Source organism: Centruroides sculpturatus, unplaced genomic scaffold (assembly GCF_000671375.1).
Source record: "Centruroides sculpturatus isolate CEXI.00-Female unplaced genomic scaffold, Cexi_2.0 scaffold178, whole genome shotgun sequence".
Lineage (NCBI taxonomy): Eukaryota > Metazoa > Arthropoda > Arachnida > Scorpiones > Buthidae > Centruroides > Centruroides sculpturatus.
This window is the reverse complement of record NW_019384433.1, coordinates 511,708-526,477: the sequence shown is the minus strand read 5'-3', so window position 1 is coordinate 526,477 and position 14,770 is coordinate 511,708. Positions and strand designations below refer to the sequence as shown.

The 14,770-nt window shown below is 31.4% G+C and overlaps 1 protein-coding gene and 1 pseudogene across 1 annotated transcript in view; one reads left to right on the top strand and one right to left on the bottom strand.

Annotated features, from left to right (window-relative positions):
* The window catches only part of LOC111619796, an 86,087-nt gene that overhangs the window by 41,962 nt on the left and 29,355 nt on the right, over positions 1–14,770 (bottom strand). The window contains exons 10-14 of the mRNA XM_023361612.1: positions 13,627–13,770; positions 10,990–11,198; positions 10,761–10,873; positions 8,076–8,225; positions 6,597–6,703 (exon numbers count right to left, since the gene is read on the bottom strand). Coding sequence (XP_023217380.1) covers positions 6,597–6,703; positions 8,076–8,225; positions 10,761–10,873; positions 10,990–11,198; positions 13,627–13,770 — 723 coding nt within the window. The remainder of the gene's footprint in view (positions 1–6,596; positions 6,704–8,075; positions 8,226–10,760; positions 10,874–10,989; positions 11,199–13,626; positions 13,771–14,770) is intronic.
* Positions 37–1,680, top strand: LOC111619810 (annotated as a pseudogene).

The following is a 14,770-nucleotide window of genomic DNA, read 5'->3' as shown; positions in this document are numbered from 1 at the left end:
ATTATTTATTTATTTATTTACCAAATCAATCTACAGAAAGCCCAAATTACAGGTCTGTTTAACATACTAAGAACATAACATAATATTACATAAAAATTGAAACATAACATAATGTTATACATGCATATAAAACATTTGAATTGAATTTAATACATAACAAAATACAAAAATTGAAAAATGTAAAAACATATTGAACATGTAAGAACAATCTCCACACTAATTTTTATGTTTAATATTAAATATCTTCAGCAGTGACTGTTGAAACTGTCGCTTAGAACTAAACAAATCTAGTTGCCATCCAAAGTAATTATAGAGTACTGCCAGTTTATGAATAGCAATATTAGGTTTATACAAAGGAATTTTAAATCTAAAATATTTCCTAGTAGATACAGGTACTTGCAGATGTAATTCTAACAAAGCAGGAACCTCAATTTCAGATTTTAACAGAGACCTTAAAAACTGTATACATTGGATATTACAAAGTATCATTTAAAGCTGGAAAATACATTTTAGCCTCTTCTTGATTTAACACAGATTTCTTTCTACAATATCTTCTAATACAGTTATTAACTGTTTCTATTCTATGTTGAATTGTCATCGGTTGTGTATTCCAGATCACTACTGCAAATAATATCCTCAAACAAACAAAAACTGAATACAAAGATTTTAGATGGTGCAACAAGTTTCGGTGGTGGATCCTCTGAAGAGTAAGAAAGCCGCACTTCTAGCCCTGATGGATAAGACCAGATATAACATCATGCAGGAGAAATTACTGCAGAAATTTGGGCATCCTCCCGACTGGAATGGGAGCTCCCTGCCCAAGCGCAATGAAGTGTTTGTGGGCAAAATCCCTCGCGATCTGTACAAAGACAAGTTGGTGCCTGTCTTCAAGAAGATCAGGTGCATCTACAAAATCCGCCTGATGATGGAATTCAGCAAGAGAAACAGAGGATACGGATTCATCAGGTACACCAGTCCGGCCAAGGACAAGAGGGCTGTCAGGGAACTGAACAATTTCGAGATTCACAAGGGTTGCTTCATCCGGGTGTGCAAGTCAGTAGACAATTGTTGACTGTTTGTGGGCAAAATCCCCAAAAACAAGACCAAGGAAAAAATCCTGATGGAGATGAGGAAGATGACTGAGGGGGTGGTTGACGTCATCCTGTACAGCTGCGCAACCAAGTCCAAGAACTGGATTTGCCTTTGTTAAGTATAAGAACAACCGAGCTGCTGCCATGGCCAGGAGGAAGCTCATCCTCAACCAGATCCAGTTATGGGACCATGAGATTGCCATGGACTGGGCCAAGCCCGAGCTGGAGGTGGACGAGGAAACCATGTCCAAAGTTACTGTTTTATTTGTAAGAAACTTGATGCTGTCTTCAACAAAACATAAAATTAGAGGTGTATTCTCCTGTAACAATTCCTTAAAAGTTAAAAAAGTGAACAAATTGGGACATTTTACTTTTGTACATTATAAGAGCAGGGAAAATGCTTAAAAAAGCATTGGATTCACTTAAAGATTATATTCTTGATGGTTCAGCAATAGAAGTAACCTGGGCAAAACCAGTTGATAGGTCTACCAAACAAAGAAGTCTCGCAAATTTTGGAGCAAGCTAACAAAATCAATTTAAATATTAAATTTACTCAGGAACATGAATCAAATAACCAGTTAAATTATTTAGATATAACAATTAAAAGATGTAAAGATCATTTAGAATATTGTAAATTTGAGAAACCATGTAATACAAAAAAAGTTATTAATTTTAAATCATACTGTCCTTTAAAACAAAAATATAATATATATCTAATGAAAATGACAAAGATTTTTTCTAGAATAACAAATATAGAAGATGAAAGAAAGAAAGAAATTGGAGATACACATAGGAAATATATCCTAAATGAATACCCAAAGTGATTATTGAATGACTGGTACAACAGATTTTTAAAAAATAGATTTAAAGTTAAACAATGTCAAGGAATAAAACAGTATGTATCATTTCCATACATAAAAGGTATTTATGAAAAATATAATAAATTTTTAAATTAATCAGATTAGCTCCATCTCAAAATAACAGGTTATCAAATATGATGATTATAAGAAGCACTAAAAAAAATATATTAGAAGAAGAAGGTGTCGTTTATCGAATAGAATGTACTGTACAGTACATGTAACAACCCTATTTTTTACATTGGTGAAACTAAATGAAGACTGAAGATTAGATTGTTGGAACACCTGGCTGCCGTAAGGTTGAAAATTAGTAAGTCTCCTATCTTCCAACACTGTAATATTAATAACTGTCAAATTAATACTAATAAATTAAAAATTATCTTTAGGGAAAAAAAACAATGTAAAACAGAAAGTAAAAGAACATTTTGCTATAATTATGCAGAACAACAATGTAAATTTGAATAAGGGATTGTTAACAGCAGAATGCTGGAATTTTTTTGTAAATTATGTAAGTGGTTTCTCTTAATAAGTTATTGTTGGAGCACGAACTGTGCACGATTGGACCTACTGAAGAGGCCTTCCATAGGCAAAATGCATTTAGGAGGTTTATTAATGTAAATAAAAGTTTTCTTTGCAAGTTGATCTCCTTTTTACCTTTTTTAACTTTAATCTTTTTTATTCATTGTTGATACAATGTTTTAAAAATTTCTTTGAAGTTATAAAATATCCATAAGTCAGAGGAGAGAGAAAAATATATATTTTTTTTCATGTATTTTACAATTACGTAAGAAGAAAAGAAGTCTCCCTACTTCATAAACAACTGTTATGACCTATATATATATATATATATGGGTCATAACTATTTATATATATATATATATATATATATGGGTCATAACTGTTAATAGTTGTTTATGAAGTAGGGAGACTTCTTTATATATATATATGTAGCCAAGCAAGTTTTGATCCATTTGATTATGGAGCCAGTATGGTTTATCTACCAACCCCCCCTCCTCCTTTGCCTAGAATTCCACAATCAAGTGCTGCTACAGTAAGCAGAGGAACAGTAGTATCTCAAGGTGTAAGAGGATATGCTGGAGGATTTGGAAGAGAAGCACAACAGCTTATTGTGAACCTTTAGAGCATTGTTTTATTGAACTCCAACATAACATGGAACTAATTTCTACTAATCTGTTTACTTTGAAACCTATGCATACTCCAGTTCAGGTTACAATAACTGGTTTATTTGGACAATATAATGTTTTTCAGGGAAATAAATGGTGCACATATCTTGAAGGAGCAAAGCAAATAGCCTCAGAATGCATTCTAGTACAATTAGGTATATAGTTAGAAGGTTCTTATTTATGTTTTTGATGTTAAATCACATCAGTTAGAAAAAGACATGCACTATTATCAGTTATGTTTAGAATCCATTCTTCAAAAGTCTCCTGAAAAAAAGTATTTTGTTTAGTACATAAAATAGATTTAGTTCCAGAAGATCAAAGGGAATTGAATCTGATACTGAAAGTACAGTTAATATTGCAGTGAAATTCAGTTCTCCAGTTAATTGTCAGAGTTTGTGACAGATTACTATTTATATAATAATCAAATGCCAGTGAAGAAAATTACTTCCAAAAGTTCTAAAAGTATGTTTGACATATAAAACCTAATACAAATACAATGCCAAATAATTATGATGATGAACAAGTTTTAACACAACTGTGTTATTTAAGAACGTGGGATATTATAAGAATTTGATGAGAAGTTTAGTAAAGAGCAAATATCCAAGCAATCCTCGTGGAGTTAGTTATATATTGCAGTCTCTTGAATTTTCTAAAATGGAATGGCAAATTGGAAAAACCAAAGTATTTTTAAAAAGTTGTGTTCATAAACCTTTGGAAGATCAAAGAACAATACTTATTCGTTCTATTGCTATAATTATTAGTGTTGCAACGAATAGTATATTCGACCTCAGGCTGAATACCGAATATTCAGCCAGGAGCGTGGCCGAATAGCTGAATATTTGGCCATACTATTCGGCTTGATTAACGCATGTATGAAAATTGGCGTGCAAACCACGTTATGGCAAGGACCCTGCTCTCTATTGTCCCGCTGTCACTACGCTTCGCCAATCGCGTTAATTCTTGACAGTTGAAGCAGACAGACACGAGCGTCATGGCAGTATGTGATAAGTGGTGATATCAAATGTGGATAACAATGAAATGACCTACACATGTAAATAACAGAAAAAGAAGAGAGAAAGACCGCGAAGTGAAAATGTGAAAATAAATATGAAATTGAGTTCATAACATAATCGAACAAGTCGAGGCAGCTTGTTGGTGCGAAATTCGCAGCCATCAATGCCAAACAATTGTTGTCATAGACTTCGAAAAGCTAAATGCTTATAATGAAAGTCACTTAGCGTGCACGGGCGAAAGCCTGGACCGTTCGGGCTACCAAGCTGTCTCGAATCTGTGAAATCATAACAGTGACTTATACCGACATCTTATCTATCTCTTTTCTCCGTTATCACCAGGCTATGAGTCACGTAATTGTAAAATAAGAAATCTACGACGGAAAAGTGACGAATTGAAAGTATCGTGAGCGCGTATTATGATGTATGCATAGGCATACATGGACTAGAAAGATAGAGGAAAGAGAAAGGAAAGAGCAAAGACGAGCGCTTAAAAAGAAGGATAGGCAGGGTCAGACCCTCACTGTCAGATGTGTGACAATTCTCGAACGAATAGGTGTGTACATATGCTGATCTTTGTAATTATAAATTGTGAATACAAGTGACTAATATTATGTTCTTTTTTATTTTGTGCATGTTATAAGTTATAAATAAATATAAACAAACAACACTAACCCGATAACATATAATCTAAATACAAAATGATTAATTTACTGTGTTTTTGTTATTTCTTACTCCTGTTTTTAGGTATTTGGTATTCGGCCGAATAGTGATTAAATATTTGGTATTTGGCCGAATAGCGAAAAATAGGCCAAATAGGCTGAATACCGAATAGTAACCGAATATTCGTTACATCACTAATAATTATTCAAAACTGGAGGGGATTTTTATGTAAAAGAAGTAAGTTTATTAAAAGTAACAAGATTTTAGTACACTTATTTCCAGATATTGTCTCAAAAATCTAAAAATCATTTCCAAAGTTCTCATAGCAGTTGTAGTTATTTTTTTCCATATGTACGAGGGTGCTTCTAAAATTCATGGAAAAGTCCGTAACTAAAAATTGTTTGGAAGGATTTTGATTTTAATGCACCTGAACATTCTTGTACTGACGTGTTATAACATGAACCCTTAAATTCAGGTAAGAACACAGTGCTGCCAGTTGAAAGTCAGGCATCATTCAAGCAACATAAAATCCAACAAAATCAAGACCAGAACAAACATAAAGTTCATGGTGAAACTTGGTTGGAAGAATAAGCAAATCATTGATGCTCTGGAACAAGTTTATGGTGATAATGCCCCAAAGAAGTCAACAACCTAAAAATGGATAAGTCACTTTAGAAGTCAAAAAACCAAGGTTGAAGATGAGCCACGCAGTGGCAGGCCAACAACGTCAGTTTGAGAGGAAAAAATTGATGCTGTCCGTGACTTGATTAAAAAAAATAGACAAATAACTGCTGAATTGGTAGCAGATACACTCAACATCTCTGTGGGTTCTGCACACAAAATTCTTGTGGAGAGTTTGGGACTAAGCAAGCTTTCCGCTAGATGGGTCCCAAGTTGTTGCGCCCAGATCAGCAGCAAACGAAGGAAGATCTTTCAATGGAAATTTTGAACAAGTGGGATGGGGACTCTGAAGCTTTTCTGCAAAGAATTGTGACAGGGGATGAAACATGGCTCTACCAGTACGATCCCGAAGACAAAATTCAATCAAAGCAGTGGCTGCCCAGGGTGGAAGTTGACCAATCAAAGCAAAATCTAAACGTTCAAGAGGAAAGGTCATGGCCACTGGCTTCTGGGATGCAGAGAGGATTTTGCTAGTTGACTTCCTCGAGAACAAGAAGACAATTACATCTGCTTATTGTGAAGGCATTTTGAGAAAACTGTCCAAAAGAATCTCGGAAAAACGCCCTGGAAAGTTGCATAAACATGTCCTCTTCCACCATGACAATGCACCTGCTAACAGGGCTTGTCAAACAAGAGCTGTGCTATGTGAATTTTGATGGGAAATCATCCAACAGCCCCCTTACTGCCCTGATTTAGCCCCATCCAACTTCTTTTTGTTTCCAAAGTTGAAAAAATCATTCAAAGGCACCAATTTTCCATCAGTCGAAGTTGTAAAGAGAGCTGCTCTGACATGGTTCAGATCACAAGACCCTCAATTCTACTCAGATGGACTTAAAGACTGATATCAACGTTTGCAGAAGTGTATTGACCTTAACGGAGCATATGTTGAAAAATAAACATCATAACTGAAATAGTTTTTCATACTATCCTTTTTCCACAAACTTTTTGAAGCCCCCTCATAATGCAAAAGAAAATTTAGTATCATAATGCACCCCTCTTACAGTGTCTCTTCTAAAATTTATAAAAAAATATTTATATAATTTTCTAGCACTTTTGCTTTTATATTATCCTCTGAGTTATAGTTTAAAAAATATCATAATATTAATTTACCTGTACAAGTAAATGCACAATAACCAAATGACCACCAGAAGCAGCTGCATGAAGAGGTGTTTCATGTTCATTTTCTTCAGATTTGGAATCTGGATCAATTCCAGTTGCTGTAAAAAAAAGTTAAAATCTTTTAATTATTACTGAATTTGAAAAAGCAATACAAAATAGTGAATAATTTGTATTTTTAAACTGCTTAATTATTATCACTGAAATGTTTAAATCATTTTATTTTATAACAAAGTATAAAACTGTTTGCTATGTGATGGGAATTTTTCATTTAAACAACCATTTTACAACATCAAACTTAAATTTAAAAAATAATTTAGTTTTTAATTCATTCAATTCAAATCTACATAATGGAGTACAGGCTTCATAAAAGAAATATTTAGTACCTTTTAAATACAAAAAACATAAATGCTCTTAGAGAATATTTTTATAAATTGTTGTAAATAAGTTATAAATATTCTAAGATATCATCTAATAATAAATGAAATCTCAAAAAAGTTTTTAAAATTTAAATAATTTGACATTTTAATTCATAATATAGCTAATTTTCCTTATTTATTTTTAAAACCTTAAATTTTGGCAAATTCCTAATCATTCCAGCATTCTTCTTGTAAGAAATATTCTATCATTATTTTATATGATTACTGATGTATATTTACATACAAATATATATATATTTGTATGTGTAAATTTGTATTATATATATAAAAATAAAAATTATATATATGATTTTTATTTTATTTTTTTTTAGAATAAATAAGTAATCTGACATAAATGAATAGAAAGATTTATCGTAATTAAATTTCTTTAGAAGATAAACTGCCAGAAGACTAGTTTTGAAGAAAGAAAATGTCATTGGTGTCTTGTTTAATGTTATATCTGGGCATTCTGAATTAATTCTTACAAAAGAAAATAATTTATCTTCAACTATGTTCAATATGTCATTGTTAATAGCTGAATCTGAGCTTTTTTCTCCTTTCAATAATGATTTTGCCAAAACTCATTTGAATCATGTCAGTCAAACAAGAATTTAAAAATGATAGTAATAACAATTTGAATTAAGATAAATATAAAAGTTTAGTCAAGTCTTCAACATATCATTTGAAGCAAGATTTGTGAATTTCCTGAATACTGAACTTTATACAAAGCCTGTCATTATATCTATTAACTGACTCAATAATTAACATGCTGAAATTCAAATAAAAATGACTGATTTTAAAAATCACATTGCAACTTCACAACAACAAAAAAAATTATCATCATCCTCCTAAGTCAATTTTATTGAAAATTGAAATATTTTATTGTAAATAAGTAATCAAATTACTTAATCCAGCACTATAAAAATTTATTTTGAATAAATTTAATCTAAGACTAACAGACTATGACTAGACTATGCAGACAGACTATGACAGACTAAGACTATGCATAGTAGAATAAATTTAATCATCATCATAACAGAAAAATATTATATACTTAATAAATGCAGAACTTTATCAACATCTCCTTCTTTTGCAGGTTCATATAAATTTTTTACATTATATCTAGGGCATAAAGATTTTTCTGTGGCAAGTGATACAAGAAGAGCTTCTAATTGAACACGATCTGGCCCCAGTGGAAGTCCAGCTGAAACATAAAAAGTTATGAAAAATTAAGTTATTAAATTTTTCCTGTACAGTATGTTTACAATAATAAAAGCATATTAAAATCAGACATATCTTATTTGTATACAGACTGTAAAAAAACATTGCAAAAAGCTATATCACACTTCTGTTAAATAATAATTAAATAGCTACATGTATACATGTAATATATATACATAGTACATACTATGTATGTACTATGTAATATATATTACATAGCTACATGTAATGTATATACATAGTACATAGTATGTATTATGTATATATAAACATACATGTATATATGTATGTACTATGTAATAACCATATGAGGTTTCTCTGCATAGCCTTGATTATGCAAAGCCATACAGAGAAGCTTTGCAGTTTCACCATTTATTTTTCATTATTATTATTTTTATTTTTTGTGTTCAGCTGCTTTTTCCTTTAAGTATTTTGACCAAACAAAAGATGATCTTGAGAGACTACCACTGTATAATTTAAACTATGCCATTATCTTTTATAGGAAAGGATCTTAGATCAGATTTTCTCCATGCAAACCAATAAATAGCCCACAACCTATAACTCCAGTGCAATTGCATTTAGTTATTAAGCAGTAGAAGCAAGATTGAGCCTAGTATAGTGTTTGTGTCTACACTCGATATAAAACTATTAATTGATAACTAGAGCTAGAATATACAAGCCCCAAAAAAAATCATATAAATAATTATAAAAATTGTATGTTATAATTTTTATAATTATTTATAGGACTTTTTAGTGCCAAGATGTCCTAACTATTAACAAGCAAGAACCAAACTTGCCAGTAAAAGGGTTAAGAGTACACATTAAAACAATTAAAAAATGTGTAAGTTGAATATTTATTTATTATATTTATTATCATTATTATTAATTAACAACTACCAATCCATTAAAATAAAGAAATGTCAGCAATTTAAATTACTATACTTTAAGCAAATAACAATTAAAAAAATTAATGTTTAACATTTGAAATACTCATTAAGACTGATAAAAATAAGTAATAACAACCGCACATATTGAGGCTGAAAACATGAAAAGACAGCTTAAAAAATGCCTATTTACTTTGAATAGTAATGTTAACAATAACCAAAATTCTGATTATAATAAGTTTTCACTTCACTACTGTTCATGTGGAAGTTCTGGCTATATAGGTCTTTTCTTCTGAAGTTGCTACCTGGACTAATATAAAGAGTGATCTGTCTGGCAGAAAAAACAATATGGCAGCAGAAAGACTGATGCATTGTGAACCAGTACATCTGAGTCAGAGAAGTCAGAATAGCCAACATAAGAAAGAATTTCAAAGCTGAGTGTTCCTGACTGTACTGTGGACGGACAAACCAAAAATGATGTGCAGTTTTGTCATCAGAGACTTTCCAAAACTTCAGTTTGCCTACACAGTGGGCAAGCTGGAGAGGTGGAAAGCATTTGCAAATAGAGTAAAGCCTTGAGCACAGCTGTCTCTATGCATAAGTGTCACAGGATTATCTCTAACTGACAATTTGTGCAAATTTCATAAAGTCAGTGATAGAAACAGCTGATGGTTACAGTCTTTCTCCCAATGACTGGAAGACCACACTTTGGTCAATCAGCACTTGGAATCAGGGAGATAGTTCTCATGAGGTTGCCTGGAAACTCAGAGTGCAAAATACAGCCAGACAATGCCCCAATTGGTCAGTATAGTTGCTGTCTCATTGAGTGTAATGCCAGAGTGACCAAGGATATCATAGCATAACTATTCGAGCTGAAAATAAGAGTTGCTAGATTATCAGCAAGGAAGAGAAGAGTAGGCAGACTCATGTTAATACTGTGAGAACAGACCAGCTGACTGTAATGATCATGGGTGCTGAGGCAGCTACTCAATTGAAGTGCCAGGATGCTCAGTGCCTCTGATGTATATATTGCAATGAAGATTATTGACTCCGACTCTGATTCCACAACACTGGTTTTGAGACCCTCTAAACCCAAAAAAGCAACCAAAAACACTGACACTGTGTATGTGTGTGTCTGTTGTCTGTCTATTTAGTTTAATGTTTCAGAATAGAATAAAGATTAAGAAATGAAATTTGAGATGATAAAGTGTGTATAAAGAGCATTGACACTTGAATTTTGGTGGTTGAGTGAGAGATAGACGGGTCAGATATAGAGGAGTCGTACTTACTGAAAATTGCAATTTTTTTTAAAAAGTCATCTCTTCCTTCAGAATAAAACTTCATGTCTTTTATATTATTAACTATAATAAAAAGTTGGTTTTTAATAAAATCATAATTTCACTATAGGAAAAATTAAGTCTGTTTTAATTCATGTTTTGGGGCCTGCTATTTCTGATGAATAATGGATTCTATCATATCTCAAAATTAGTATTATTATTCATTAATTCATATCATCAAAGAATGCCAATTAAACAATAAATAATTTTAAAAATTAAATACATGGCATAGTTTATAATAGAGCAACTTTCAATGCCAAGATATATATTATATTATCAAATTTTATTATTATTTACCAGAAGAAAGAATTTTTCCAGTTTCAGGAACAGTAAATGATCTTGATGGTAAATCATCACTCTCGGCTTCATCTGCTTCAACTAGTCTGCTAAATGCCATTTTTGCTTTTGGACTAAAAATAAAATCCAATGATTATTTTATCTATTTCATATTTTTAAAATTAAAAATCAATAAATTATTTTAATTAATTTATGTTTTATACTTATGACCATTTTTAAATAAACTTACGTATCTGTAAGGGTAGGTTTCTGAGTTAGGTAAAATGCTGGAGGAGTTGGTGCACTCATTTCTAAATATACACTTTTAAAATCACTTGATGATCCACAATGTGGACACAATGGTGAATAACCATTATCTTGAATTATTTGACAGCGTTTATGGAAAAGATGTAAACAAGGTCTTCCATCAGTTGTCGTGTAACATTGAAAAAAGTTTCCCTAAAAATAGATTATTATTTATTAAAGACATTTCAATATTTTTATTATTTGGAAATTTAGTTGCATTTCTGCACAAAAACAGAAATGCAACTAAATTTCCAAATAACAAAGCAATATCTAATGGAATATTCACTACAGACACTTCACTATAAAAAATATTTTCAGTTAATTTATTCATTACAGTTTGACATAAACTAATATAAGAACTTATTACAGAACAGTTTAATTTAAATTACCTTTCTATTTGTTAAGCATATACTTCATTTATGTAACAGTAATAATTATTTTACTTTTTTTTTAGAAAGAATACTGCACTAAAGTTTCATAATCTGATCCAAATCTAGACAGATTTTTGTTAATCTTTTTGTTTCAATTCATTATAAAACCTGATATAAGAATTTTTAGTTTTACCATTTTCAAAATTATCTTATGTTTTCTCTGCAACAAAATATACAGTAGAGCCTCGATTATCCGACCCCCGATTAACCGACACCTCGGTTAACCGACCGTCCTAGTTGGCAAATTTCAAATGTCCGCTAGTGATGTGGCGCTACAATATTTGGCTCTGTCTTGGCTACTTTAATATTATTTTTACGTGTTTTAGCTGGCAACATTCATTCGACCATGAAAGGGAGCCAGTATTTAAACGAGGCTTAATTTTCTAATTTTTAACGATACAATAGCGACGATTATTATTTTAAAAAATTTTTGTTAGGCTTAACATCAATGAAAATTCAATGCAAAGTAGGTTAATAGCGATATACTAATATACTAATTACATGGGATATAATAATATACTACACTAATAATGGATTTTTTCGTACTTTTCGGTTATCTGACTTTTCAATTATCCGACCAACACCAGTCCCCAATTGAGTCGGATAATCAAGGCTCTACTGTATATCAGTTAGCTTCTTAGGATCGCATTTATAAAAATTCAGTAAATCTGTGATAATAATATAAACTGTCACCATCTTAGTACAGTAGAGCATCAATTATCTGAATATCGATCAACCAAAACATTGGTTAACCGAAAGCATTCCAGTTGTCAAATTTAAATTTCTGCTAGTGCTGTGGCGCTGCAATCTTTGGCTATGTCTTGGACTACTCCAATATTATTTTTGTTGGTGTGCGTTGTTTTAGCTGGCAGCACTGGCATGACCATGAGAGGATACTTAAGGACATGCCAGAATTTCAACATGGGATAGGTTAATATATTTTTTTGTACATAATCGGTTATCTGAAAAATCGATTATCCAAACAATCCCAGTCCCGAATTGTTTCAGATAATCGATGCTCTACCATATGCTTTTTCTTAGTNGGCCTCAGGCTGAATACCGAATATTCAGCCAGGAGCGTGGCCGAATAGCTGAATATTTGGCCATACTATTCGGCTTGATTAACGCATGTATGAAAATTGGCGTGCAAACCACGTTATGGCAAGGACCCTGCTCTCTATTGTCCCGCTGTCACTACGCTTCGCCAATCGCGTTAATTCTTGACAGTTGAAGCAGACAGACACGAGCGTCTTGGCATTCATTCATTCATTCATTCATTTATTTTTAAAAATGATTATAATGTCCTTAGAGAATTAAAATCAGAAAGTATGGTGCAATCAACTTGAATAGTTACAATTAAAAAATTAAATGAAATAGTAACATATTAGTTAACTATTTAGTATAGTGAATATTTGCTTTAAACATAGTTTACATTAGGTAATTCTTGTCCAATTTTTATTATTTGTCATACAATAAAACATAAATTGATACTAAGTCAGATAAATTGAGTATTGTCATTATCTTTCAAAATTTAATCCAAAAAGTATTAAGATGTTAAAACATTGGATGATTTGCTCTATTCTTATAATAATAATCATTTATTTTCTACACTTTAAACTAATTGATTAGGTGATTTAATTAAACAACTGTGCTCTAAGAAACCAATTGTAAATACAAAATTTAAAAATCTACAACTGCCTCAAAACATCTAAATAATTTGTAAACAGTTTGATATTGGAGGCAAGTATTGAAGCAGCTTTTATCACTTATTGTAAATTATGTATTACTCTATTTCTTTTAAATTAAATATTAATATATAAGATCAAATATACCAAACATTTAAACCAATGATTTCCAACCTGGATGCCATGTCACATTAGTATGCTGAAAAATATAGAACTGAGCAGCACCATAACACTTCTTATGTATCACTAAAAGTATGAAAAACACAATAACTTTAAATTTATAAAGAAGCAGGGAGTGCCACAAGAAAATATTGCCAAGTTGAGGTGACACCATTAGAAAAAAATTGAAAAACACTGATTTAAATATTTTCTTATCTTTAATTTTATACTTTTTTGATAATATAAAAAAGGATCCCATTATATATTTGTAATAAAATGAAAGTGCATTCAATAAAAATGTTTTACCTGAGTACAAAATATTCCACATCCTGGACAACAATGATGATGACGAAATCTCCATAGATGTGATTCACATAGGGCAGTAAAAGGGATCCTTACAGATGGTCTAACTAATTTTTGATTTGTTACGAAATTACAACAACCTATTAGCTAAAAATAAAAAGTTTTTTCTTTATTAAACAAGATATCATAAAAATATAAGGAAAAATGAGAACAATTTCAGATAGAAAATAAAGCTCTGTAGCAAGAAACATTGATACAAAGAGTATTGATAAGGAAACCTCAATATCAATATGCATGTTCCAGTGCAATAACATTGCAGCAATGTTAGCAATACTGGCATTCTGTTTTGGCTTTGTTGGAAGGACCTTCAGCAACATTGGAACATTGGACTGACTTACCATTGGAGTATATCCAATGGTGAGTAGGTCCCTTGCTGTTTCAGTTAAACAAAACGTTGATGACAATGGTCAATGCATGTATCCAAGCTGAAGGAAACATTCTTCAGTTTAAACTTGACAAAAGTCTGCCATTTGAGTTACAAAATAGTAATTATCTTATTTTCAATTATTTAACTATAAAAATACAGTAGAGCGTCGATTTTCCAAAAGTCAATCATCTGAAACGTCAATTATCCGAAAGAATTTCAGTCAGCAAATTTAAATTTTTGCCAATGCTGTGGTGCTGCAATCTTTGGCTATGTCTTGGGATACTCAAATATTTTACGTTTTTGATACTAAATTAACTTCTGAAGTATAATTTTTTATTGTTTTTATATTTTTCAATATATTTATTTTGTTTGTACAAAATAAAAAAANAACGCAAAGCGACACGCAATGGAGAAAAATTTCAACATGGGATAGGTTAATATATTTTTTCGTACATAATCAGTTATCTGAAATATCGATTTTCCGAACAACTCCAGTCTCCAATTGATTCGGATAATCGACACTCTACTGTAATATAAATGAGTATAATGTACAATATCCTCATTATTGTACTGGATACAGCCACAATATTGCATGTGATGGTCATAACCACAAGACAATGTTAATAACAACATCTCTATTCCAACTGTAATGGAAATATGATGCCACACATTCTAATGTTTGCTGTCTAACACAACAGAATATGTTGGTGTATTAGATCA